General features: G+C 44.8%; 3 protein-coding genes across 7 annotated transcripts in view; 2 read left to right on the top strand and 1 right to left on the bottom strand.

Annotated features, from left to right (window-relative positions):
- Positions 1-220: 220 nt before the first annotated feature.
- LOC122396651 (2-acylglycerol O-acyltransferase 1-like) lies at positions 221-4,783 on the top strand. The gene is made up of 6 exons (XM_043395242.1): positions 221-517; positions 2,503-2,747; positions 2,829-3,103; positions 3,313-3,499; positions 3,766-3,965; positions 4,145-4,783. Exons 2-6 carry the CDS (start codon positions 2,521-2,523, stop codon positions 4,303-4,305), a joined length of 1,050 nt encoding a protein of 349 aa, XP_043251177.1. The 5' UTR covers positions 221-517; positions 2,503-2,520; the 3' UTR covers positions 4,306-4,783.
- A 475-nt stretch (positions 4,784-5,258) lies between these two features.
- LOC122396644 (kynurenine 3-monooxygenase) lies at positions 5,259-8,651 on the bottom strand. The gene is made up of 11 exons (XM_043395233.1): positions 8,601-8,651; positions 8,456-8,525; positions 8,093-8,283; positions 7,982-8,030; positions 7,343-7,430; positions 7,104-7,275; positions 6,662-6,913; positions 6,433-6,522; positions 6,110-6,250; positions 5,881-6,042; positions 5,259-5,803 (listed from the first exon to the last, which is right to left on the bottom strand). Exons 1-11 carry the CDS (start codon positions 8,649-8,651, stop codon positions 5,705-5,707), a joined length of 1,365 nt encoding a protein of 454 aa, XP_043251168.1. The 3' UTR covers positions 5,259-5,704.
- An 827-nt stretch (positions 8,652-9,478) lies between these two features.
- LOC122396621 overlaps positions 9,479-24,728 on the top strand; it is a 29,861-nt gene continuing 14,611 nt past the window's right edge. For 2 of the 5 annotated variants that reach the window (XM_043395202.1, XM_043395194.1), the window contains exons 1-14: positions 9,482-9,811; positions 17,042-17,224; positions 19,005-19,145; positions 21,300-21,482; positions 21,550-21,693; positions 21,770-21,952; positions 22,096-22,227; positions 22,313-22,627; positions 22,698-22,880; positions 22,952-23,083; positions 23,202-23,516; positions 23,579-23,908; positions 23,980-24,300; positions 24,384-24,566. In XM_043395202.1, the coding sequence (XP_043251137.1) occupies positions 9,505-9,811; positions 17,042-17,224; positions 19,005-19,145; positions 21,300-21,482; positions 21,550-21,693; positions 21,770-21,952; positions 22,096-22,227; positions 22,313-22,627; positions 22,698-22,880; positions 22,952-23,083; positions 23,202-23,516; positions 23,579-23,908; positions 23,980-24,300; positions 24,384-24,566 (3,052 nt within the window). In that variant the 5' untranslated portion in view covers positions 9,482-9,504. Of the gene's footprint in view, positions 9,812-17,041; positions 17,225-19,004; positions 19,146-20,259; positions 20,296-21,299; positions 21,483-21,549; positions 21,694-21,769; positions 21,953-22,095; positions 22,228-22,312; positions 22,628-22,697; positions 22,881-22,951; positions 23,084-23,201; positions 23,517-23,578; positions 23,909-23,979; positions 24,301-24,383; positions 24,567-24,728 lie in introns of all 5 variants that reach the window. The other 3 variants (XM_043395184.1, XM_043395211.1, XM_043395220.1) reach the window with 3 other exon arrangements.

Raw genomic sequence — 24,728 nt, 5'->3', positions numbered from 1 at the left:
ACTGGTACAACGATAATTTTTTAACTACTGGACTTGGAATATTAACTGTCGAATATTATATGTAAAAAATGTCTCCGTTTAGCGGAACACTCTGTGTACCCACAGTTTCAAAATTTTTTAAATTTCCAAGTTGCGGGATCGTTCCTTGTTAGGATCGATGGTCGATCGCGAACGAACCGCTGCTCGCTGGCTCATCATTGATTCAGCCACGTTTGTAAACGCGTATGGCATACATGCGTGTGCGACATTTACGCTCGCAGTCTTTCCTGTTTGATCCGCGCGACACCGAACCGTGCGAGCAGCAGTAAGCAGCGCGACGCCGAACCGAGCGTCTCGCTAGACGCTCCGAGAATTTGTATTTACCGACGCCGAGATGCTCTCTCGCCCGTTGTGTCTAGCCTAGATCCGAATTTCACGCGAGGAGAAAGCAGTCTCGAAAGATCGAGACCATTGTACGCGGATCTTCGTAAACGGCGAGGCGTCCATCTGTAAATGGCTAAGCATTTCGTTGCAACAGGTAAGAAAGCACGATTACAAAAGCAACGCGCGCGGTTGTCGCACGGATCGTTTATTTTCGTATTTGTTTCGAAACGTTTCGTCATCGGTGTCCGGTTCGATTTACGTCGATCGTCAACGAAATTACGCAGTCTCGTTGATATCGATCATTTTTAAACGAGTGCCATTCAGGACTAAGTAACGAACAATTACATTTACGGTATAGAATGTGAACTATTGTTTACAAGTAGTTGATCGGTGTTAAGGCAAGATAGTTGTTGATGTCTGTCGAAACTATGCTGACTATGCACGCGATACTGCGTCGACGGTTTTTTTGTCGATCGTTCGATTTTAATTCTCCCTGAAAAGAGAAAGTTAAAACCACGTACCTTCGACTGAAGCTGCGGTCCACGTGTAACCGAAATACCGCGTGTTATCGGTGTTTTGATTCCGAAACACGTCGCGTGTCATCAAGATCGTACTCCGTGTAAGTAGAATTACGTTTACCGAGGCGTAAGCCTTGACAGTTTAACCGTAGTCTTATTATATCTTGCGAAAACCAAGTTCTAATCTACGAGAGTTGAGTCACAAGCTCCGCGTGTGTATCTCTTTGTGTTTGTTTGGAAACGAGGATGTTCTCCTCAACAATTGATAAACGCGATCTTCACTGACTCGGACACGTTGACTGACACCGGTGACCGGCACTTTACACCCTTTTACAAACTATAAAAATCAGCAAAAATTACCCTGTTTAGGTATTAGTTTGCGTTTCAGAGAAATTGCAGTCGAAATCTAATTTTAACTTTCATTTTTTGTAAGTAGAGTCGTATTTTATGTAAGCAGCCTTTCGAACAGTCGGCATTTGGATAGTCGACGTTCCACTTTACTGTTATTAAAGTGCCTTTAAACGGCAGGCACTCCATCAAAGTATCGAATATTTCGTTTTCACGTTGTAATGTAAACGAACATCGAGGACGTTTCTAGATATGGAAACCTGACGTGGCAATCAACATGCTAATCGGGATTTCGTTGATTGACGTTCCACTTCACTGTCGTTTAGAATACCTTAAAATAAAAATCACCCCGTCGGAGTATCGAATATTTTTAGTTTCCACGTTACAATATTACCGAACCTCGAGGACAGTTTTAGATAGACGAATCTAGCCTGGCCGTCAACGCGCTAATTACCATCGTACGTCCATTAGTTCAAACGCGGTCACGATTTTTAAAACATCGAAGACTCGATGGAAAACAAAGGACGTTAAAGGGGAACGAGCGACAAAGAGTTATTTAAACGGGTCCGTGTCGAGCTATTTCTTTTCTAGCGGTGCACCTCTATAAATAATGCGTTTGCATTGTTCTAAGGGCACGTCGACGAGACGGAAAGACATCCTGACGAGGGCACGAAACGAGAAATGCTCGCGGTAGATTTCTGCTTATCTCTGCAGAATTAGTCACGCGACTCGTACGAGTCTTTTTTTCTCCCACAGTTGACCGATAAAAACTTAAAACAGCAGAATAAATCAAACGCTAATATACGATTCCATTCTTCTGTCACTTGATATCTCTCTCCTCCTCGTAAACGGTCTCTTTCATTTCCATTAATACGGCTCAAGGTATTAATCGATTAAAATCGAACGTGTAGCAGTCAGTAGGAACTGGCAGGCTATATTTAATCGCTGTTATCTCCCTTGTGTTTGCATTGTGAAAAAGAATGTGGAATAGTAAGGCGATCGCCGCGCGATAAGTTGCGTCTTCGTTTGCTATTCCGCTAACACCACTTGGCCAGTGCTGAATAAGTTTAGACCACACGCGATGGGTAAAATTTTCAAGGAGCCTAAGTATTGGTATGTTACGCGACGTATAAATTAATGACATTTCATACACCGTGCCACGCAAACATTATTTTCTACGGTTCGATGGTAGAAATGACGCGCGACAAGTGTCGCGAGTAAATATTAGCAGTTGTTCGTGTACGATTATTCTAACGACGTGTCAAACCTATAGAGACAACTCGAGAAAACGATGGAAATCCTGGGCGTGAAATTTGCACCGTTGAACGTGCCGCTGAGACGAAGGCTCGAAACACTCTCAGCGGCGATATGGATTGTTCTGTTAGGATTCGGGGATTTCATTGGGTACATCCTCACCGTTTATCTCCTCTTCTACACGGAAACTCTGCGTTATCTCGTCTTGGTTTATTTCGTCTGGATGTATTACGACTGGGGCACGTGCAATCGAGGCGGTAGAAAGTACGTACGATTCGAACTTTGCCCGAAATTTCAGCTCCTTTCTATCCACAGATTTAAAATCAAGGTTTTCTTTTATCTCAGGGAATGGTGGACAAGATGGCTGAGAAACTGCGCGTGGTTGCATTACTTTTGCAACTATTTTCCCGTGAGACTGGTGAAAACCGTTGATCTGGATCCGTCCAGGTCCTACTTGTTCTGCAGCTTCCCTCACGGAATTCTGTCCACGGGTGTCTTCGGGGCTTTCGGGTCGGACGTTCTCGGCTGCAGAGAGATGTTTCCAGGACTGGACATACGGGTCGTAATTCTGGACCAACATTTCAGAATCCCTCTCTTCCGCGAATACGCTTATCTGAGCGGTACGTGTCGCAACGCAAATTAACGCTTTGGTAAATCTACGCTGACAACATAATTTGACGCGTTGATTATCGAAAACTTGCCGCTCCTTTATTGAATATATAATTAAATGTCCAGAGACGAGGCAGGGGGGCTACGGTTGAGTGGTTCTCAGTCATTAAAAAACGTTAACATATTCTGATTTCGTCTTTTGATCGTAATCGAAACGCAGGTACGGTGAGCAGCAGCGCCGAAAGTTTGAACTATATGCTGTCGACGAAGCCCGAGGAGCCGTTCACTGGAAGAGGAACAGTCCTCATCGTCGGTGGAGCGTCGGAATCATTGGAATGTAAGCCAGGCACTTATCGTATCCTGGTAAAAAGAAGAAAAGGCTTCGTAAAGATCGCGCTGAAGCATGGGTTAGAATTATCAATGTTTACGATACAAATTATAAAGTCCAGTCTCGAATCTGTCTCGCGAAGATTCCTGCCTAAACGCTCTCCACCTCCGTTAATCGGCAAACAAACGAACCAACGTTCGCGTTGCTCGGTAGCCGTCATTGCCTTAACTTCTTCCTCAAAGAGGATTCAACTTTCAGATTTTAATTCGTTGAGTCTCGGTACGCGCCACGACGATGGAAGATACTTCGTTGTTTCGTTGATTTGGGAATTTTATTGTTTTCTAGGACACCTCTGGTGCCTGTGATTTCGTTCGGTGAAACGGACGTGTACGATCAGGTGTACGGGCCGGAGAACTCGCTCTTCAGGAGAGCGCAAAACTATATCCGTAATAAAATCGGAATCGCGCCGATCCTCCTGCTGGGACGTGGATTTTTCCAGTACTCGTTTGGTATCATCGCGCAACGGAGACCTATCACTGTCGTTGGTAATGAAAATAATAATAATAATTCAGACGTTTATCTTAATTCACGAAGAGAAGATTCCAGTGAATTAAATTAAAGGAGTACTTCAGTTTACGCTGCAATACTTCGCAGTATCGAATCTTTAAAACTTCGATACGAGCAACTTTGAGCTTCCATTACATCGTGATTGTTTTTGTTGCAGTTGGTAGTCCCTTGGAGTTGCCGAAAATAACAGAACCAACGGCGGAACAGATCGAAGAGCACCATGGGAGGTTCATAAAGCATTTGGTAGAGCTGTTCGAGAACCACAAGCACAAATACGTGAAAGATGCTAATTCAGTGACCCTAGAATTGATGTCGTGATACTACTTACCACACAATAGTGATTTTTAATGGATCTCTGGATTCGATGAGAACTCATCGATATCCAAAAAAACAGACGATTTCTATACACTGTTACGTTTTGAGTGATTTTATAATCGCGTCGCGAGGGCGTCGACGAAGGTCGTTTTCGCGCACGCGCGTTCTTTTAATCATAATGAGAATTTCCCTAGCTAATTTGTATAGAAGAAGATAGCATTAAGCAGTTAAGTTTAATAACATTTTATGAGGCGAAGGCCTTTAACACTAAACTTACCACGACCGGTCGTCCGACCGGTTGGAATGATTTATATTTTTTTGTAAAAAACTGGGCAAAATTCGGTACCAAATTCTAGTTAAATTCAGATGTAAATAGGAAACATATGTATAGCAAAGGCGAAAGGAGAGAATCTTTAGTTTCCACTGTCTTAGAACAGTCTAACAATGCGTATTAAAAATACTAAAACTTTAGACCAGTGCAGTTCCGAAACTATTAGTGTTTTATTAATTATTGAGCCGCTGTTAGGAGCGGCAAAGCCTCCCCTTTAAAATGGCTTTTGGTTTTTGGCGATCCGACTTTCCGTTTTCGAGATATCGTAATTTATGTAAAGGGGTAATTTTTCTTTATTCGACTATCTCTGTCTCCGTCTGACGCGTCGCGTCGGACCTCCTTGTCGCACGTTGACCCACTGACCGAGTGACCGCGTGACGTAATGTTTACTATTTACTACGATCACGTGCGGCCATTGACCACGCGACGTAAACAAACGCTTCCAACCCTTATATCTCCGAAATTAGCCACCGCATCGACTTGAAACTAAAATCGCTATATCTCCGGAACTAATTACGCTATCGACTTGTTCGAACGCTCATTTTAAAGGGCATTTCATCCTCTATCCAATGACTATACAAGCTAATATAATTTATGCTGTCTTCTATGTTTATTTTGCAATTTACTTTGACGCTACATACCCAAAGTGCTATAAAACTGGATCATAAATTGTTTATTTGATTGAAAATTAATTTAAATTTGTATACAGGGTGTTTGCATAGTTACTATGCCATTGTTTCGTGAATAATTGTTTTCTTCGGAATTAACATGATCATTTGATCAATCATGGTAGGAACGGGTATATATGAAGCGTCGGTAGGTTTAGTGTTAAGCGAGACTTGCTCAAATACGATTAAAATATTGTAAAATATAATACGTGGGTAAGGATGGCGAGGTGTACATTATAAAAGGAAAAGAAAATGGATACACAAAACATCGGATGTTTTTAATAGAAACCGTAAATACCAATTACGTAAGGTTACAACAAAGCGACGCCTGTAGCTGATGTATGCAAAGTTTCATTATGTAAATTCTCTTTGTTGATTCTCTCTGTTGATTGTGCATTTGCATCTAATATAAAACGGTCTTTTTTCTGTAATTCTCGAAAATGGGCACGAGCAACACTGCAAAAATTATTAGCGCCGCGCACCAAACAGTCCTGCGTAATATCTGCGGAGAAAGAATTGAATTTTCACCGATTTCCACGGTCGTTACGTTCTTACAATCAACGATATAGTTTCCTGTACCTTGTCTTGCCACTCCTTGTTCGAAATGCAATCGCGGAACTTCATTCGCGAAAAGTGTATAGTACTGTAGAGCGGTATCCACGTGTTTGGTATTCGTCGGTGAAGAAACGTATCCAATTGCTTTCGAAAATGGAACGACTTTCTGTTCACCAAGTCTCTCATCTGAAAGTTTCGTACTTTACGATTCGTTACGATTTAAGATTCGTTGGGAATCGTCGAAAAATTTTACCTCCACGTAATTGTACATAGCAAGATCGCAGATTGCGTGGGCGTCGTCGCAGCGTAGTTCGCTAAACTTCGGCAAAACCTTGCTAAAATCTGAATCGTACCGTTCCATCAGCTCGTCCAGCAGCAATAGATCCTCGAAACCCTGACGGAAAGTACTTGTTTAAGTCGAGAGATTCGTGTTAACTTGGCCTGTACATGTTCCACGAAGCATATACGTATTAAAATAGAATACTATTTGCACGATACGTTATTAATTATTTTTTTTTTTTTAGAAACTCCTTCTCCGTGAACGTGGAATCCTCCGATCGATTGAACACAACTTACAGCGTTCATTCCTTGAGCATAAAAAGGCACCATAGCGTGTGCAGCGTCGCCGACAAGTAGAGCAGTTCGTCCAACGTGATAAGGTTTGCACTGCGACACAATCGTAACAGATTAATTAATTAAATTGTGCCGCGTTCAATAGCTTCATCGCCAGTCTCCACGTCAACCGAAACAAACAAAACTTCAGAAGTTTGTATCAACGTTGCAAATGCGGATCCCCGGCATTTACCTTGATGGAAATCAGCGTCTTCGGCTGCCTCTCGAAATAATCCTTCGCCAGCTTCTCCCTGCCTATCAGAGGCAGAAGATCCGGAAACTGTTCGTCGTAGAAGTCCAGAAGCGCCTTAGGTGTCTTCAATTTATCGAGGGTCGCGAAGGGCGCGAATATATTTCCAGTAAAAGTGCAGTCGTCGTTGGGCAAGGCTATCATCATGAACCCTCCCCGCGGCCAGATGTGAAGATGATCGCCGCTCATAGCATACTTTAACAATACGTACGTTCAATTGTTTTGGCATAGATCGCTCAACGTGTTTGGAGCGCGTCAACGGGCGAACAAAAGCTAATAACTTTGCCGTTACGATCAAAGGTATTCGTAAATTATGGATGCAACGGGGCGGCTGATATTTTTACGAAGAGCAGACCACGCTCAACCTTGACGAAAATACGCCTACCTTGTTGTCTTTTCCAGCAGGAACGAACAACTCGACGTAGCCGTGCTCGATGTACGTCTGACTGCAGTCGAAGAGAGGTCTCTTCGTCATTATTCTCCTGACCGTCGAGTATGCACCGTCCGCTCCGATGATCAAATCTACTTCCACGTTTTCTATAGCCTCGGTTATCGTACTAAAACATTAACGATTAACCTCTAACAACGCCAACAAGCTTGTTTGTGAAACGAAGGACGCCTTACTCTAAGATCTTCAGCTTTCCATTTTCCAGGTCCGCGTCTACCAGTTTCTTATTGAAGAGGAGGCTCACTTCCGGATATTTCTCAGCGGCTATTCGACGGGTACAAAATTGGAAGAGAAAGGGGAATCGATCAGGAAACAGCGTCAAATATTTGTTAAACGTGGTAGAAACATTTTGTATAAAATATACAGGGTGTTACTATCGGATAGAGGGTGATTCTACGTACGAAAATAAGTCGAAAAATCGAATTAAAAAATTGTTTCTAACCCTCGCGAAGCATGGTCATTTTCGTTTACGCTTCCGTATTCGTTGTTTTCTGTTGTCGTTGCGGTTGTCTCGCTACAGCAATCGTGAATACAAATTTTTGAACCTTTTCACTCCGAGTGTATTTTATTATAGCGCAGCTGGAACATATACGTTTCAGCTGCAAGATTGTGAGAAGCATGAGAGAGCAGTGACAAGAAATCTGACACGTTAGAATTCTTGTGGCTTCACGCACTACCGCGATATCGGATATTCAGCAACGCTTTCTTTTAGTCGAATCGAAAAGTTCGAGTTCTTCTGAGGTGAGACCGGATTAAAATAATTCATCGATGTTAAAGGACACTCACGGAAGGGAATTAATTTGAATTTTGCTCACCGTTTAACAGAACCACGTTCAGATATCGTCTGCTGACCGAATAAATGCACTGCAAGAGAAATTAACGAGGAAATAAATCAGAAATCGGGTGACGAAACTGTGGCCACTCACGTTTCCCTTTACGCTATCGTAAATAATTTCCTTGAGAGTGCCGTCTTTGTTATGGATCATTCTACCATGCATGGCGATACCATGGCGATCGACCACAGCTTCTTCGAGGCCGACTGCCCTCAAAGCTTCGCGTCCTCTGTCCGACAAAGCCAGGTCGATGCTCTGCCCTCGGGAATCCTCCACCCTGATGTCTAAAAAAAGGTTGTTTTCCATTTATTTCGCCTAGCCTCCGTCTTGAAGTCTCGATTTAAAATCCCACTACCCTTTCCAAGTATCAGACAATCACGTCGATGAAATAGAACTCGTTTACCAACGCGTGTATCGCTTTGCTTCGTACAGAACATTAATTTTCGTAGTATTTACCTGCACGGTATTCGTATACGAGCACAGAGTGACCCCTCTTCGCGAAGAAACAAGCCGCCAGAGCTCCGACCTGAAAGCCGACTGTTAAAAAAATTCTGTTTTACAATTACGAATAGAAATTCATAGAATTTCTTTTTCCACGCACCAAGCCACCCCCCACGATTGCAACTCGCGACTTTCGATCGGCGACCGTCATGATATTCCGTACTGCACCGAAGCCAATGATCAACTACCTGTCTTAACCCGATCCTCCTGCTGGTTTATATACAGGGTGAGTCGCATGGACTAACACAGGAGTAATACCAGCTTATAACGTTGTGGAAAGACTTTCAATGGGTTATTACAAACAACGTATTCGACCACTCCTGGGAAAAATTTTAATGAGAGATTCTAGAGACCGAAATAAGTTGAAAATGAAGAATACCAATTTGTTGATCGAAGCTGAAAATAATTAATAAAATTTGTCCACGTACACGAATTTTTTTCTCGAAAATGGTTAGGATTTCGAGGGTATGTCTATGCACCAAAAATTATTGTAATCGCTACCCGCAACCAAACAAATTCTTTCCAGAACGATTTGAAACTTTTTTTTCGCCGAAAAATTCTCCACTTGTTTTGGAACTTTGAACGTTAATAACTTTTTAACGAAGCCTCCATCAACAAATTGCTATTCTTGATTTTCGTTTTGTTTTGGCTTCTAGAATCTCCGGTCACAATTTTTTTCAGGAGTGCAAAGAGTTAAGGGTTAGGAGCCAATTAGCGAGGTTAATTGACCACGTTAATTGACAATTTTAATAAGCATCTCCATTGTGTCGTTGCAATGGCTATTCTCGAAATTATCGATGAATCTGTCCCCTGGTTCGAATCGAACAATGGTCCCCCAGGTTCGTCGAGGATCGGTCGCGCGAAGGGGGTGGCTTGAGGAAACTGAAAACGGCTACGTCCTCGTGCGAGAGCCGTTGAAGATGATCGTGACGCGTGGCATGGCCGTCGTGGTTGCGGCGCTGTCCGAATAATCAAAAATAGCCGGTGTGCCAGTCAGTGCGGCGATGTCGACGGCGAACGACGTTTCGGCGGTACGGTTCGGCCGGTGGTGGTGGTGCTGGCGGAGACGAAGGAGGAGTACTACCTGCGGGTCAACGATGCCGACGGGATACTCGAAGACGATCGTCCTCCTCGGTGTACTCGCGGTGATATGCGCCCTTCTGGGCACCGTGGACGCCCTAGCGAAGACGAAATCGGACGAGCCGCGTAGCAAAGGCCCTCACAAGGACGCGGAGCCTGTCATCGAGGAAGTCAACGCGAAACAGCTCGAGCGACTCCTCAACGAGAAGGATTTTGTTGCCGTGTATTGGTGTAAGTGTCCGACGTCCTCGCGTCTTTCCACCCTCTAGATTCCTCCGGAGGAACGTGACGAGGTTTTCGATTATTTCTATCGTCTTCTTGGCGCAACGTTGGACCTTTTTAAATTCGTTCTCTATTCACCAAATATTCCCCTGGGCTGGGGGGGGGGGGGGTCGAACCGTAAAATCCTGAGACGTCGCCCCCTTTGATAATACGATTTTTACATCGACACGTGTATTCTTATCCCCCTGAATTCTGCATCCCCTTTCCACCATCCACCGATTACCTCCGATGCTTTTCAGTGGAATTAATGGGCGATGAGAGAAGCGATCGAGGGGGCAATCGAGGGAAAGAGGTTGAGGATCGCTGGTCTAGAGGGAATGTCATATTTATGAGCACGTGTTAGCCTGCACGTGCTCAACGGTACACAAATATTTGAACTGGGTATATTAGGCGAAAAGGTGAGTCGTCTTCGCAACGCGCCGTTGCGAACGTCTCTGGAAAATTAAATCGAAGACTCGTCCGTTTCCGGCACGAGAGCATCGAGGTTCTCGATCGGTGGTCCGAATTTTTGGAAATATAGATCGACCGTGTTACGAAAGTGAGTTCAGGATATACGGAACGAACGCTATATCCACCGACACGTGGCGAAGATTCGATCTTACGTAACTCGTCTATTTCGTGCCCTTTTAATTCCCGTTTGGCCGTCGAATTCTTCAGGGCACTTTGCACCACGTACTCTCTTCTCTCTTTTCCGATTCCCGCATTCCTCTCGGTTCAGCGACTCTCTCGATTCTCGTACGCGTTCTTCGATTCTAATTTCCCGCAAGGACTCGAGGAAATCTAGATTGGAATCAAGACCTCCCTATCTTTGCATATTAATTATTACTTTGTAAAGGAATCGAGCAGTTTGGTTATTTAGCAATTTTGTTGGCCATAGGCTGCTTCCACCCTCTATCGTTCTTCCTCGGTTTCGTCTTCTTCTTCGGTGTCAGCGAATTATATAATCCGTGACCGTGCCGTAGTGGGTGTCGATGAAAGCCAGAATTGCAGAACATGATTCGTCATTGAGATCGTTTGTGCGTGCAACGACGACAAGTGAGTCGTCAATATGCGAGCGGTTTAATATACCAAGACGGAGACACGCGTGTACGTGTTATAAATAAATCTCCCGGCAGATTGACGCCTCTGTTTCTTGTATTGCCCGTTCGACTGCCCCTTGTACGCTTGTTTCGATCAAAATTCGGTAAAGGGACCGACAGAGATCGTTCGCAGGCTCATGGAGTCATAGATTTCTCGAACAAACCGTCGAAGCATTATACAATTTGCAACGTACTCGTCATGCTCGCGGATTGCGTTCGCATGACAATTAACAGGTATTAAATTCTCTCCCTTTGCCAAATGGCCGCTCCACTCAGTAGGACAAGCCGTCTCGAGGCAGACGCGTGATTTCACGACCGTCTGCAGGGATGCGATAATCAGGACCAAATGGACGTCGCTTTCACGAGCGCGAGCTTCGAGTGATCGAACGACTCGATGGAGTTACGGTTCGATCGAGGCTGGCAATTTAAAAAGTCGATCAGATTTTATTACCTCAATGGAAGTGTGGTAGCCACTGACTCACCGGTGTGACGCACACGTACACAAATCAAGACGCGTTGCCAGCCGTTGATTTAATTTCATCGAACGAACTCGAGGCGATGACGTTCTTTAAAACGCAACCGAAATGTAATTAAAAAATGAAAGGGCGATTCGGATTAATTTAAAATACTCGAGCGTACGAGGGCTCTTGACAACCTGTTCCTCCGCGCGCGTTCCTCTCGCGATTCTTCCCTGAATCACGTTTTCATAATACCGTCTGATGTAACCACCTCATGCGTTAGAGCACCGAGAACGAAAGACGTCCCGTCGTCGAAGCATTTCGAGAGCAACCTTGCCAGCAAGATCCACGAAACGATCTCGTCCCTCAACGACACCGCGAGATCGTCTTCGAGATCTCGATAACCCGGTCGATCGGTACGAAATTCGTAAATCTGGTGTTGAGCAGAGCCGCGTACAGTTTAGGAACAGTGTGCGGTTGGCAAAGTGTTAAGAGTGGTGTTAACGATTGTATAACCCACGCCTCCGTGCATCGGAGAAACCCGGTCAGATCGCGAAACGAGTTCGGGTTAGGGTTAGGACCTCTGGATCGTATCGCGAGTAATCGCTCCGATCCATTTTCCCCCGCTATCTTTTTTCTCGAGAAACGAGGTTTCGCGTTCCTCGTGCACGCTCGGCCGCCACTTCTCGCTTCTTCTTGCAATGACGTAACGAACACTCTCAAAATACACCGGTGGGACTCGCGATAACTTTTCGTGGCTCTTTCACGCGGCTCCCGTAAAAATAGTACGCCAGTCGATAGGGACACCCGGAATCTCGCTCTTTCTTTGCCCTCCTCCTCTCTCGATCTTTGCCTCTTTGGTAAGGAGTTTATTATTCGAGCATTTATCGAGAAAAGATCTCGGGGCAGCCGGGATCTGGTCGATCGGCAGGAAAGAGCAATACTCGAAAGCGCTGTTAGCAAGGCCGGCGCTCCGGTAGCCGCCGCTTTTAGCACACGTTCGAGTTATTTTAGCGCTTGCCGGCGAGCATCTCGCCTACCGTCTCGCCTGAAAACATACCGTCCCCGACCACTCTGCCTCCCGTTCTCGTCGTTCTCGACCCTCGCGGGAGACGATCGTCCTGTAGACGTCGTCGGTCTCCGACACCGGGTTCCTGGTTTCGAGAAAATCAGGCGGGAATACGACCTCGAGGGGCCTGGACCAGCCTTCCGATGGCTGAACCGCGTGAAGACCCGGACGACGAGCTCGCCAGTCGAACCTATTTCCAGCCGCCGTGTCCTCGCGTCTTCTTCGCGCCGCGAACAGACCTTTTTCTCGCTTCGTCTTTCGTTCGCGCGATATTACTGCCGGGAAAATGATTTTTTCCTATGGCGAAAACTATGGCGACCTGTAACTTGTCCATCGTCTTCAGGGTAAAAATTGCCCGATCTCTATCGTCCTTTGTCTTTTCGGTGAATCCGCGTAGCTCTGTTGGCCCACGAGGGATCCGAACGGGGCGATTATAAAAGATCTATGACGCGTACCGGAAGACGTCGGCCCTCGAGTAGATATTTCCAGATGCGCTCTCTCGTTTGGAGCTTCCCGAAAGGCGAGCTCTTTCCGCCCCATCAATTAAGCCAAAGGCTGCCTGTCTTTCCGCTTCGCCCAATTACCACCGCCTCGTGGAAACGGGACAATCATCTTCCGATCGCTGTTACTTATTATTAGACACGATCTATGAACTTCACTTTGAAACATGGTTAACAATGTTAAAGAACACCGTTCTGAATTGCAAGATCGCTCTCGTTCTCATTAGTTATTTTTTTAATCAAATGTTGCATCCAACGCCGAGACGTTCAATTGTTTTAGATTATCCCAGAGAATCGATACTGTTTCACGATGTTCCCGTAGGGTTGCTCAATGTTTTGTACTTGATTTTGTTACTGGTTTTGAAAGTTGGAAATACCAGGCGTGATAAATAGCCGAGGATTCATCGTTCGAGAAGCGATCTTGTTGTGTCTACGACGCTTGACCACCTGTGCGCGACGAGACTTAATTTAATTAGTAGCTTGCCAGGAAAAACTCAGAATGAGAAAATTGCTAATTCAGTGATAAGCACGCTTGATCCCCTGCCAACTGTTCACCGTGCTCGGATACGCGTACACATACGTATAGCAGACGATATTATACGTTGTTTATTCGGAGGTGGGTGGCCCGTGAGTTCGATCGAGTTAATAAAATCGCAGTCGTTTTTTTATTTCGCGATCGAGGATCCGTTGTAATAAATGGAAATTCCTCCCTTTGCCGGGGACGAAGATACGCGAGACGTACTTCGAAATGTCAGTTTGAAATTTTAACCCTGGACTCGAGCCGTAGCGTGGAAGCTCGGGACGCCCACGCGTTGTCCTCAATCGTCGGTTCACGCTTTAAAGCTCTACACAATCGTAGAGTCACGTGACCACGCGGGACAAGAAATACGGCCGATTGAGAGTGGCTATCTTTAGCGGCGGTCTGGGACCCTGAAAATATGCTTCGAATGTTTCTTCCGGTATAAATAAAACTATTGACTCCAGATCGCTGCGCTGATCGAACGAAATCGCGCCAACGCTCTTCGAATCGTCTCCTTGAACGGTCAATGCTTTTCTTTTTTTTTATACGATCATCGGAGATCCGAATCGTGGTTCGCATCGTTAAGTTACGAGGCTTAAGGTCGATCTTCGAGGACCTTGAGAGAAATCATGAGGCATCTTCGCTCGATGGCGATGCTGAACTTGCTAGCACAGCCCCATCATAGTTCAATGCCACAAGTCCAAACGTGTCTCCGTATCTTCGAAACTTATCGAGCATACTTGTATTCTCTTTATTATTTGTTGTTGGGAGTAGATACTTCCGCGTGTACGTCGTACGCGACTATCGAGAAATCACGCGAGCGCCCTTCGCGAGAAGACGTCCGTGAAGAACGCCGGAAAGTAAAATGTCGTCGTCGACGGCGTCGCGGCGAGGCCGTTCGTTCTTGTATTTTTAGTGGCTCGTAAACTAGGCACTGGCCGTCGGTACGATCTCGTCGTCTCTGTTTCTCCCGCCCGATGCTCAAACACCGTCCAACTGACTGCTCTGCACACCTAAGTACCCCGATACTCGCTACCTTGAAACACCGAACAGCAACAGCACGTGGAATCCTCGATTATATCGAACATCTCCAGTCGAAACGTAGCCGAGATATCGCGGTCAGCGTGTATTCTTGGTCCGCGCTGATATCAGCGGATATTTTCTCGCGCGGACCATTCAAACCTGCACAGCAGTGCCAAACCATTTCCTCTCGAGACCCAACTTCCATCGCGAAGATCTTTATTATCTTTTGCATGCCCTTAACCTTTAGACGATGGACCGTCTTAGACATCGTACAATGGGCCTCCGACTCCTCACCTTACTATCGTTATTATCGTAATTTATTCGAAATCAGAAAGTTTACGTGGTTCAAAGCAAACCCAACGTCCACGGACCTATTTCCATCATCTAACAATTCCCCTTACCGATAAATCTACATTTTTCTATTCGTTATTCGTGAATGACATTTGCCCAACTCTGCCAAATACACGTGTATCTCGAATCTTTCGCCATTAGTAAAACGCGACATTTTACATATAAGGTAATCGGGCACGTACATATTCCGTTTCTGCTCCAAATACCCATTGTTTATTTTTTCCTGCAGTAGCCGGTAACGTTAGAAATTTAGGCGGATGCCATTCTTGACATCCTTGACATCCTCGTTCTTGATAAATATTTACAAATAATAAGCGATTATAAAACACACGATGTACAGGTTTGGCCTGTGTCGTAAGTATCCTTTGTACAATAAAGAGTTATTTTTAAACGATGAGCCCATCGAACGTTACAATGTATCTCGGTTTACGATATATTTATAATACAGGAGTGTTTTTATTTCGAGTACCTTAAAGATTCAAGAGAAAAGAAGAAGCAGATGATTCACGACGATTGATAGGCTGAGCGTGAAATCGAGTTTCAGCGGTATCGCTTATTTTTCGCTCCCGATCCGACGATCCGTTTAAGAGTGGAACGGGTGGGTGGACACGATGAGAAATAAAAATAGAATTGTTTTGTGTCGCTCTATTTATATTTGTTTGCGAGTCTCTGCTTCACCGGGAAGATCAGTTCGAGAGTTTTCGCAGCCGTTGAATCTTTAGGTATTATGTAGGTGGACCGTTGAATAACGATAAGAAAAACATCGTCTCCTTTTTACAAGTGTTTTTTACCATCTGAAAAAAATTGCAAACTATATTGTATACCGTATTTAGTTACAATTGAATTTATTGCTCCACTAAGTTCTTCTATATATTGCTGAGTTTCGATAACCGTGGTTTTCGAGGACAATGAAAAATTAGTAACTATTTCCATGCGCTGCAACGAAAAATGCATTTCTTGTTCCGTTCGACAAATAATAAATATACAGTTAATTCTTTGAAAAGTTAAAGTCGCAGGAAATGTTCATTCTTGCTTAACGCGTTAAAATGCCTGATATTTGGTTCCAGCTTGCACTTTTGTCGATCTACGACGGCGAACGCTGATCGAACGCAAGTCCATAAGCTTGTTAAGTCGTTGAAAGATTATTTTCGATCGGTTCCTATTGTGAAACGTGACTGGTAGCAATCATTATCGCAGAATTTCTTTCGGCTTTCCTCTATTACGAATGCAGCCAGTGGAATCGGTCCAATTTAAATGGCACACGTTTTTCAACAACTCGCCTGTTCGCTCTTTCTCGCTCTCCCTTCTCTTTCGCGTTCTCGAACTCCGTACATTGCCAGACTTCGTGCGGGGGTGACCACTGCCGAATGTTATTGCTTTGGTGGTGCGTTCCAACGAACAAGAATCACTCGAAAATAAAATACAAAACAAACGATTTTCTCGCTACTCAAATAATCATTGGAAAAATAAAAATCGATGGCATCCAAACTCGCGAGCAAGGAAATTTGCACCCTGAATCATCAGCATTTCTTCTCCCTTTCGTTCGATCTCTGTGCTCCTCAGCTCGAGTCAGGTTTCGCTGATCACTGGGGGGGAAGATTTTAATAAAATTCCACCGTTAATTACCGGAGCTTTTAAATCGTCCAGCGAGAAAGCTAGGTGGAGAAACACTCGATAGACACCTCGCTGTCCATATCCAATGATTGTAACCCAACACCCGCGTCGTCCACCGCGCCAGCGAGCGGAACGGTGCGGAGCCGGCCAAGAACGCTCGGAACTGCCAAGCCACGAACGATAAGCGTAAAACTCGCGTAAGAAGGATTAGCTTTCCTTCTTCTGTAACGCAAGGCCGGGCTTCAAGGATGTGCTCGCGAGGAATTGATCGTTAACGCGAGACCGGACACCTCCCGCTCGCCAAACGCTTCCGATGGCATTAATACCGCGAAACATTCGGCTCTTTAATTTTAAACCTGACAGAGCTGAGAATTTCCACGTGAACCGCCTTCTGAAAATAATAGTCCCGATCGAACATCGAGGCCGCCGACGGGCCAAACGATTTCTCACGGAATTTTGCTTCTCGAACGCGAAATGAAACTTCAAGGCAGCGTCGTCTACTTCTGGAGGCTACGAACGCTAGAGGGGCTTAAAATATCACTGAACGCGACCATTTTTGTTCCAGATGCGAGAAGCTGTACGACATGCGACAAGGTGCTGGCCGAACTGGAGAAGATCGACGACGACACGGATCATTTCGGGGTCGACTTCGTCAAAATCAACGACAAACGACTGGCCAAGCAGTATGGCATCAAAACCTTCCCGGCCCTCACATATTTCCGCGAGAGAGAACCAATCATTTACGAAGGTTAGGCTCGCCAAACGTTTACGTCTCGGGTGGAAATGCAATCGGATCTTTTGGTTGGAAAAATTCGCGCCCGTTAAATTTTTACGTAGCGTTCGCACGTACGGCGAACAACAACGGATAGCGATGATTCCAAATGGCTGAAAGTTCGCCAAACTTTTATTGGAATCCGGCCGCGATCACGGTAACCTTGCCAGGTATGAGAAACAAGGTTCGAGACTCGCCGCGGTATAGTACTTGACCCAGAATCGACGAAACAATCGCCGGTATTCTCGAATTTTCGTGGATTTCGGGAATTCTGTCGATTCCAGTAGAGGAGCCTTGATATGGTCAGACAATTCTTTACAGCGCCGCGTCTTGGCTCTCACACTTTTTTCACTTCGAATTAACCCTTCTACGGATCATATTTACCCTTTCACTGATCAAATTCATCGTTGTTTATTACATGAGACTTCTGCAAGACTTTCTAACGCGACGGTTGACCAACGATTTTTGTCGCTAAATAAAAGAAACGATCGACAGAAGTTATCGATACAAATGTACAAGGTGTTCGTAAAAGTAGGCACGGCGTGTTGACATTTCGGTTTTCCCGTTTATCCGAAACCATTCTGTTCGGTAAAGATACAGTTATGGCCGTAACTAAAGAATTTTCACGGACTCGAGCAGTCGCAGTTTGCGCGGAAAGTCTGACCACCTTCGTTCTCTGGCAGAGGTCCCAGGTTTTGGTATTTGGTGAGGTTAGCCTGTAAAACAGCAGCTAACCGTGTGCTCGAATTTTGTTCGACATACCGACCCTTTGGACGCGCGATCTTCCGCTTCGTATGGATCCGCGAAACGAGAGCCCCGACTCTTGCAACATAATTTCGGTTGGTCGGTGACTCGTCGACGAGGAGGAGAAATTAATAGAGTACATGGAATGCGCGTTACGTAATAACACGATGCGCCGCTTACTGTACATTACGGTTTCATTGAGCCGCTGGCTGTCTAGCTTTCTACATTTAGATCGAGAGACGCTTTGCTACGACTCGAAAACGAAAACATTCTGCCACAATACTCCGCCGTCGCATTGTATTCGATCAATGATGGCGATCATCGTTAAAAAAAAGATTCAACGTAAACGCTGGGGAATCGAACGCGAACGAATAGTCCGTTTTATTGTTCTTAGAGAGTTTGAAACGGGAGAAAAATGTCAAGGGGGTAATATTATGAGAAAAGAAATAAAACAAGCAACGAGTCCCACGTTAGAATCGAGATTCAAAGTTCGCGATTTGCGGGTCCAGGCGAGGAAAATCAGAAATTGGACGCACTTGGACACCCAAGGCGGAAGCAGACCGAGGTACAGGTGTGATCATCAATCCCGCTACATTGTGATCAGTAAAGCCCGGGTTTGGCAACGGGATCGTGGAGATTTATTAACTCGATGGACTGAATATATCGGACGTTCGGTCCAAGGTGAAACGAGAAAAGCGAAAACGGTTTGCTTGAATTGGCTTTCACCGAGACGTCTCGGTGGATTTTCGTTTCGATGATGTAACGACAGGTTGTATCTATTTCTATTGTACCGAATGCAACGTACCGCGATAGAAGTCTATTTTAGACGCCTCGGGATGGTAAACAGAAGAGGCAGGAAATTGCAATTAGGGGTATTATTAACTCTTTGAATATACATGGCCATCCATAGAACGGTAACCTAATACTCTTTCTAACTTATCGACCGATCAAATAGTTTCATTCGTTCATATAAAAATGAAACTATTACATGTTCTTCGATCGCGACTTTCAGGTGACTTGATGGACGAAGAAAACGTGCTAGACTTCCTGACGAGTCTGGAAGCTATGGATCTGCCCGATCGTATCGAAGAGGTAAACTCGAAAATTCTGGAGAAGATCGTCGAGGATACGGAATTCGTGGCAGTCCTTTTCTGTGAGTTCTTTCTCTCGTGTCTCGAGCATATTACAAACATGTTTCTCTCTCTCTCTGTCTCTGTACCCCGAGTTAGATTCGCTTACATCGAGAAAAGTGTAAAAATTGTAACCCATTCAACGTAATCTGCCTTGAAGATGAACAAGAAGCTATACTGTTAGATCGCGTTTCGTTGAATTCACACTCTTCTCGATGAAAAACAGTGAAACCAGTCCGATCGAAGAGATCGAGGGATCCATTGATTCGATTATCCCCAAGATTCTGTGTTCCAGTTTGGTGGAACACTGTTCGTTACCGATGAAAACTGAAATACGACACGTTACTTATTCGATTCGTGTACATAGTACGCATATCTTTTATTATTATTATTTTGTTGTCTTACTAATGTCTTCCGTGGAAAGCCAATAGGTACTTAACACCGTCATTGTACATAAAATTAACAGGGCTTTACAGAACTAGCAGCAATCTTGGCTGCAACGACTAATTTTTATTAAATACCGATTTCTTTGGTTTTATTTTCACTGGTACTCACAGCAGCTCGCATTGGCGTTTCCAACAACGCGGACAACGAGCAATGAGCACGTTGATTGCCACCCCAATTTTCTTTCCTCGACATTTTTTCAAATTATAACGCGACAGATAGAAATATTCGATAACTCCATGACCATGGCAGTCACCGTGTTAACGCAGTAGAAAAAAGATTATTATTTCAAAACCTGAAAACTCAGTTTTATCTATATGGGTGATTTTCACATGTTTACTTTCGGTAAACGAAATGAAATTTGTTTTTATATTGAAAATCAGTCGTATAGAACATTTTCCTTAACTTCCCAACGAATCCCTTCGATCCTTTTGTTAGTATTCGCCTCTTTCCTACTGTCTGCGAAAATTTGTCGTTGTCCGTTGTGAAAGATTAACGCGTCGCAAAATGGAACCAGTCGGGACTAACGGAGAACAATTGAAATTACGATTGCGTACAAGAGAAATGACTCGTGTCCAAGTTTCTGCAATTTTCGATTCTTCGACTTCGTTCACTTTGCGATTCGATCACTTGCAACATACTTGTAAATAATACATATATGTGAAACGTTCTTGTGTGTGTTGGTATGGATAGGTCCGGATACGCAGCGGTGTGCTGGCGTCGGTTCTAGTAAGTATACATTTAAATGACATGGTTGTTCTAAATGTCATACGGCTTTCATTTCCAAAGCTTGTACACACACCACGATGCACGAACCATTATGTCGGAGAAAGACAAAAGAAACGTCTTGTGTTCCATTTCGTATTGCTTGCGATTACGATCAGAAGTCGCTGATAATTCTAAGCCGACAGATTTTATTCCTCTTAAACAAACTGGTTCGTGCTCTGACTGTATGTTCTCCATATACGTATTTACCTTTCCAATACACACGTTTAACAACGAACCAGTATCTGTTTTTTAATTGACACCTGAGCACATTGCATCGCTTGCAGCAGTTGTCTCTGTTTCTATCTACCATAATAGAGGGATACAAAATCCAGAGGGGAAAAGGTGACAAGGAAGCAAGGAAGAGTCTTTCAAATATTTCGTCGATCTTACACATGCGATGGATTCTCATGGAATGTGTATGAACTGTGTTACCAAGCATTTAACGATTCAATTAGTAATTGAACTGTCTCGAACTGTTTGATAAATCTCAGTCGGAAACAAAATATTCGATTACTAATTCCGTGTCGTGTGTGCATTGAAAGATATGATGACGTAGATCGTAGAATGTGCATTATTGTGCATCCCCACCCCCCACCCCCCCTTTAGAGTAGAATGAATGTGCACTGTAACTCGAGAGAAATTTTGCATACTAATACGACGTGTCTTCTCACTTTTTTTTTAGAAAGAAAGTTGAACGGTTTCGTTTACAGGCAACGCAGTTAAAAAAAAAGAAAATCATAGGATTTTTTACGATTATTCGCATTTTTTGTTAGTTTTCATTTTGTCGCACGTTTGTAAGTAAGGTAATTGCCAAGGCTTTCCTTAAAGAAAGCAGGCAGAGAGGAAAAAGTATCTAGAGTTAAACGTTAACCGTATTTTACCCGAAGATGTCACACTCGATGTTTCCGGATCTGTCGTGAAAAGGAACCGAACGATAACACTGTTTTTTATTTCAAATGGGATAGACAAACCAGACTGCAAAAAGTGTCTGAAGGCCCTTCAAGAATTGGAGAATATCGACGACGAGGCCGACCAATTGGGAATCGGTTTCGTGAAGATCGCGGACGAACAGCTAGCGGACGAGTACAATCTGGGCCCACTTCCGGTTCTGGTCTACTACAGACACCAGATTCCCATCATTTATGAACGTGAGCATCAAGACGATTGATCTTTCGATACGAACTCTCGAGTTAAATTTACTCAAAATTCGCGTAGACGAGCTCAGCCGTGAAGAGGACGTGCTGGAATGGCTGGTGGCAAACAAGAGCACAGGAGACGAAGAGGACGTGATCGAGGACGTCACCGCGAAGACCCTACAGACCCTGATAGGGAACATCGACAACTTGGTCGTTCTATTCTGTGAGTAACTTTTACCCGAATCGTTTCGTTCCACCCGCGATTTTACTTACGATCGACTCTTCTGCGAATTCTTCAGACGACCACGGTGACGAGGATTCGATGCAGGTACTGAACGAGCTGGAGAAGATCGACGATGACTGCGACAAACACGGGATACAGTTCGTGAAGATCGACGACGAGAAGGCGGCAAAGGATTTCGGAATCGATTCAGTCCCGGCGATCGTCTACTTCGAGAAGCAGATCCCGAACGTTTACGACGGTAGTTGACTAAATTTCCCTGCGTTTTAGTAGACGATTAATACAAATTCTCGTGCGTATTATAAGAAAAATAATTGGAGCATCGTAGCCAGGAAGAACTGGTCGATGCAAAGCGTAGGATAAAACTAGATTCTGTGATCGTAGGGGACGTCGAGAACGAGGACGAAATTCTGGAGTGGTTGTTGTCGCAACTGGAGAAGGATGAGATCGAGGACGTCACCGACGAAATGTTGGATCGTCTGATCAAAGACGGGAAGACTCTGGCCGTGCTGTTCTGTGAGTCTATCGACGTGGACCGAACGTTTGTTTCGCGATTAATCTTTATAGATCTCTGGTAACGCTCTTAATGGAAATCCGGTAGACGACAACAACGATCGGAAGTCTCAGAAGATTCTGAATGAATTGGAAAACATCGACGACGAGTGCGATCAGCTCGGAGTTATCTTCGTGAAGATAGACAACGCGGAGGAAGCGAAGGAGTACGGTATCGAGAAGGTTCCCAGCATGCTCTATTTCGAGAAGGGTATACCGACTTTGTACGAGGGCAATTTAGAAGACGAGGAGAAGGTTCTGAAGTGGCTCGAGCAACAGAAGAAGAGCGACCACATCGAGGACATTACCGACGAGATGCTCGACATGGTTATCGAGAAGATGCCACACGTGGCCGTCCTATTCTGTCAGTGATCTATTTACAAACCTTTAATTATTGTAGACGAAATCTATCGGTTTTAACTTTTATTCGACAGACGACAAGGAACAGAAGAAGAGTCAGAAGATCCTCTCCGAACTGGAGAACATCGACGATGACTGCGACCAACATAACATAGCGTTCGTGAAGATTAACGACCTGGACGAGGCCAAGGAATACGGCATCGATAATTTCCCGACGCTGGTGCTCTTCGAGAAAAGAATACCGCACATATACGAAGGTACTTTGCTCGGTTACGATCTGTCGTGACGCTCGAGATCACTGGAAATAAAAAGAGTCCTGAATTCGCAGGGGACCTGATGAACGAGGATCAGCTGCTGGGTTGGTTACTGCATCAGAAGAAGCATACCGAGATACCGGAAGTGACGGACGAGATGATGGAGAAGCTAATTGAGACCTCACCGTACTTGGCAGTCCTGTTTTGTAAGCGATCGATTCGTCTTTCTACCTCCTTTTAACATTCTTCCACTGTTACCGGTTAGGTAGGTGCTGTTGGTCGATCGCGAGCAAAAACGAGACACGAATTGATCCCTTTTCGTAGACGACAAGGACGACAAGCAGGACATACGGATCCTGAACGAGCTGGAGAACATAGACGACGAGCTGGAGAAGGAGGGTATCGTGATCATTCGAATGGACAACGATGCCGAGGCGAAGGAGTACGGTATAGATCATCTGCCGACTTTGGTCTACTTCGAGAACAAGATACCAGCCATTTACGAGGGAGATCTCTTGAACGAGGACGAGGTCCTCGAGTGGCTCGTCGAGCAGAAGAATACCGCCACCATCGAGGAGGTCACCGATGAGATTCTGTCCGATCTGATCGAAGAACACGAATACGTTGTCGCGTTTTTCAGTAAGTACACACCTTCCAGGTAACGAAACTCGTGAATAAAAATCTTTCTCGTTGTCCATCAGGCGGTGACTGCGACGACGGAGACGAATGCGACAAAGTGCTCGAGGGACTCGAAAACATAGACGACGAGCTGGACGAGACCGGCATCATCTTCGTCACGACGGAAGACACTGGCTTCGCGAAAAAACACGGGATCAAGAGCTTCCCCACGTTGGCGTTCTTCAGAAACAAGGAGCCGTTGATCTTCAAGGGCGACATCGAAGACGAGGACGAAGTATTGTCGTGGATCACCGACGAAGACACCCTCGAAATCCCCGGAAAGATCGAGGAAGTGAATGGGAAAATGTTGGAAAACATACTCGAGGAGAACGATTACATCGTCATCTTCTTCTGTGAGTGCATTTTTATTTTGTTGAAAGGATTGTTTAAAAGGGTCGTCTGCTTGAATGATTTCGTGATGCAGACAAAGAGGGTGACAAGAAGAGCCAGAAAATCCTACAGGAACTGGAGAACATCGACGACGAGTGCGAGGAGAAGGACATTGATTTCGTGAAGATCTCCGACGAGGGGATCGAGAAGGAATACGATCTACCTGGTCTGCCAGCGTTGGCGTTCTATAGGCACAAATTCCGCCAGGTCTATAACGGTGACATGATGCACGAGGAGGCCATATTGGAATGGATCCTAGATCTTCGTACTCAAACCCCAGACGTGATCGAAAGCGTCGACAGAAAGACGCTGCAGGTGCTAATCAACGACGTCGAGCATCTAGCTGTATTCTTTTGTAAGTTTATTCAATGGTTTCACGTTCGTACAAATTCGATGCGTTGCATAGCACTCTGTTATGATAAATATTTTGTTCGACAGACGACAATAAATGCGAAACGTGCCCCGAGATTCTCGAGGAGCTAGAAACCATTGACGATGACACAGACAAACACGGTATTCAGTTCGTTAAGTCGAACGACGCAAAATTAGCCGCGGAAATCGGTGTGTTTTCGTTCCCGGCTCTCGTTTATTACGAGACTGGCGTCCCCATCATGTACGACGGTAAGTCTCGAATGCTTCTTCCTTCGTCTAGATCATCTTTGTTTCTTTACGCAAGATATTTCGAATTTTACCCAGTCGTCGAAGGAAACAAAGACCATCAAAATTTTTGCTTTGGTACTCCTAACAGAGATCCTCCTCTTTGCATTGTTCTTCTTTGAATCG

Source organism: Colletes gigas, unplaced genomic scaffold (assembly GCF_013123115.1).
Source record: "Colletes gigas isolate AHSC1104 unplaced genomic scaffold, ASM1312311v1 Colletes_gigas_Sc00001, whole genome shotgun sequence".
Classification (NCBI taxonomy): Eukaryota; Metazoa; Arthropoda; class Insecta; order Hymenoptera; family Colletidae; genus Colletes; species Colletes gigas.
This window is presented reverse-complemented; position numbering and strand designations above follow the sequence as displayed.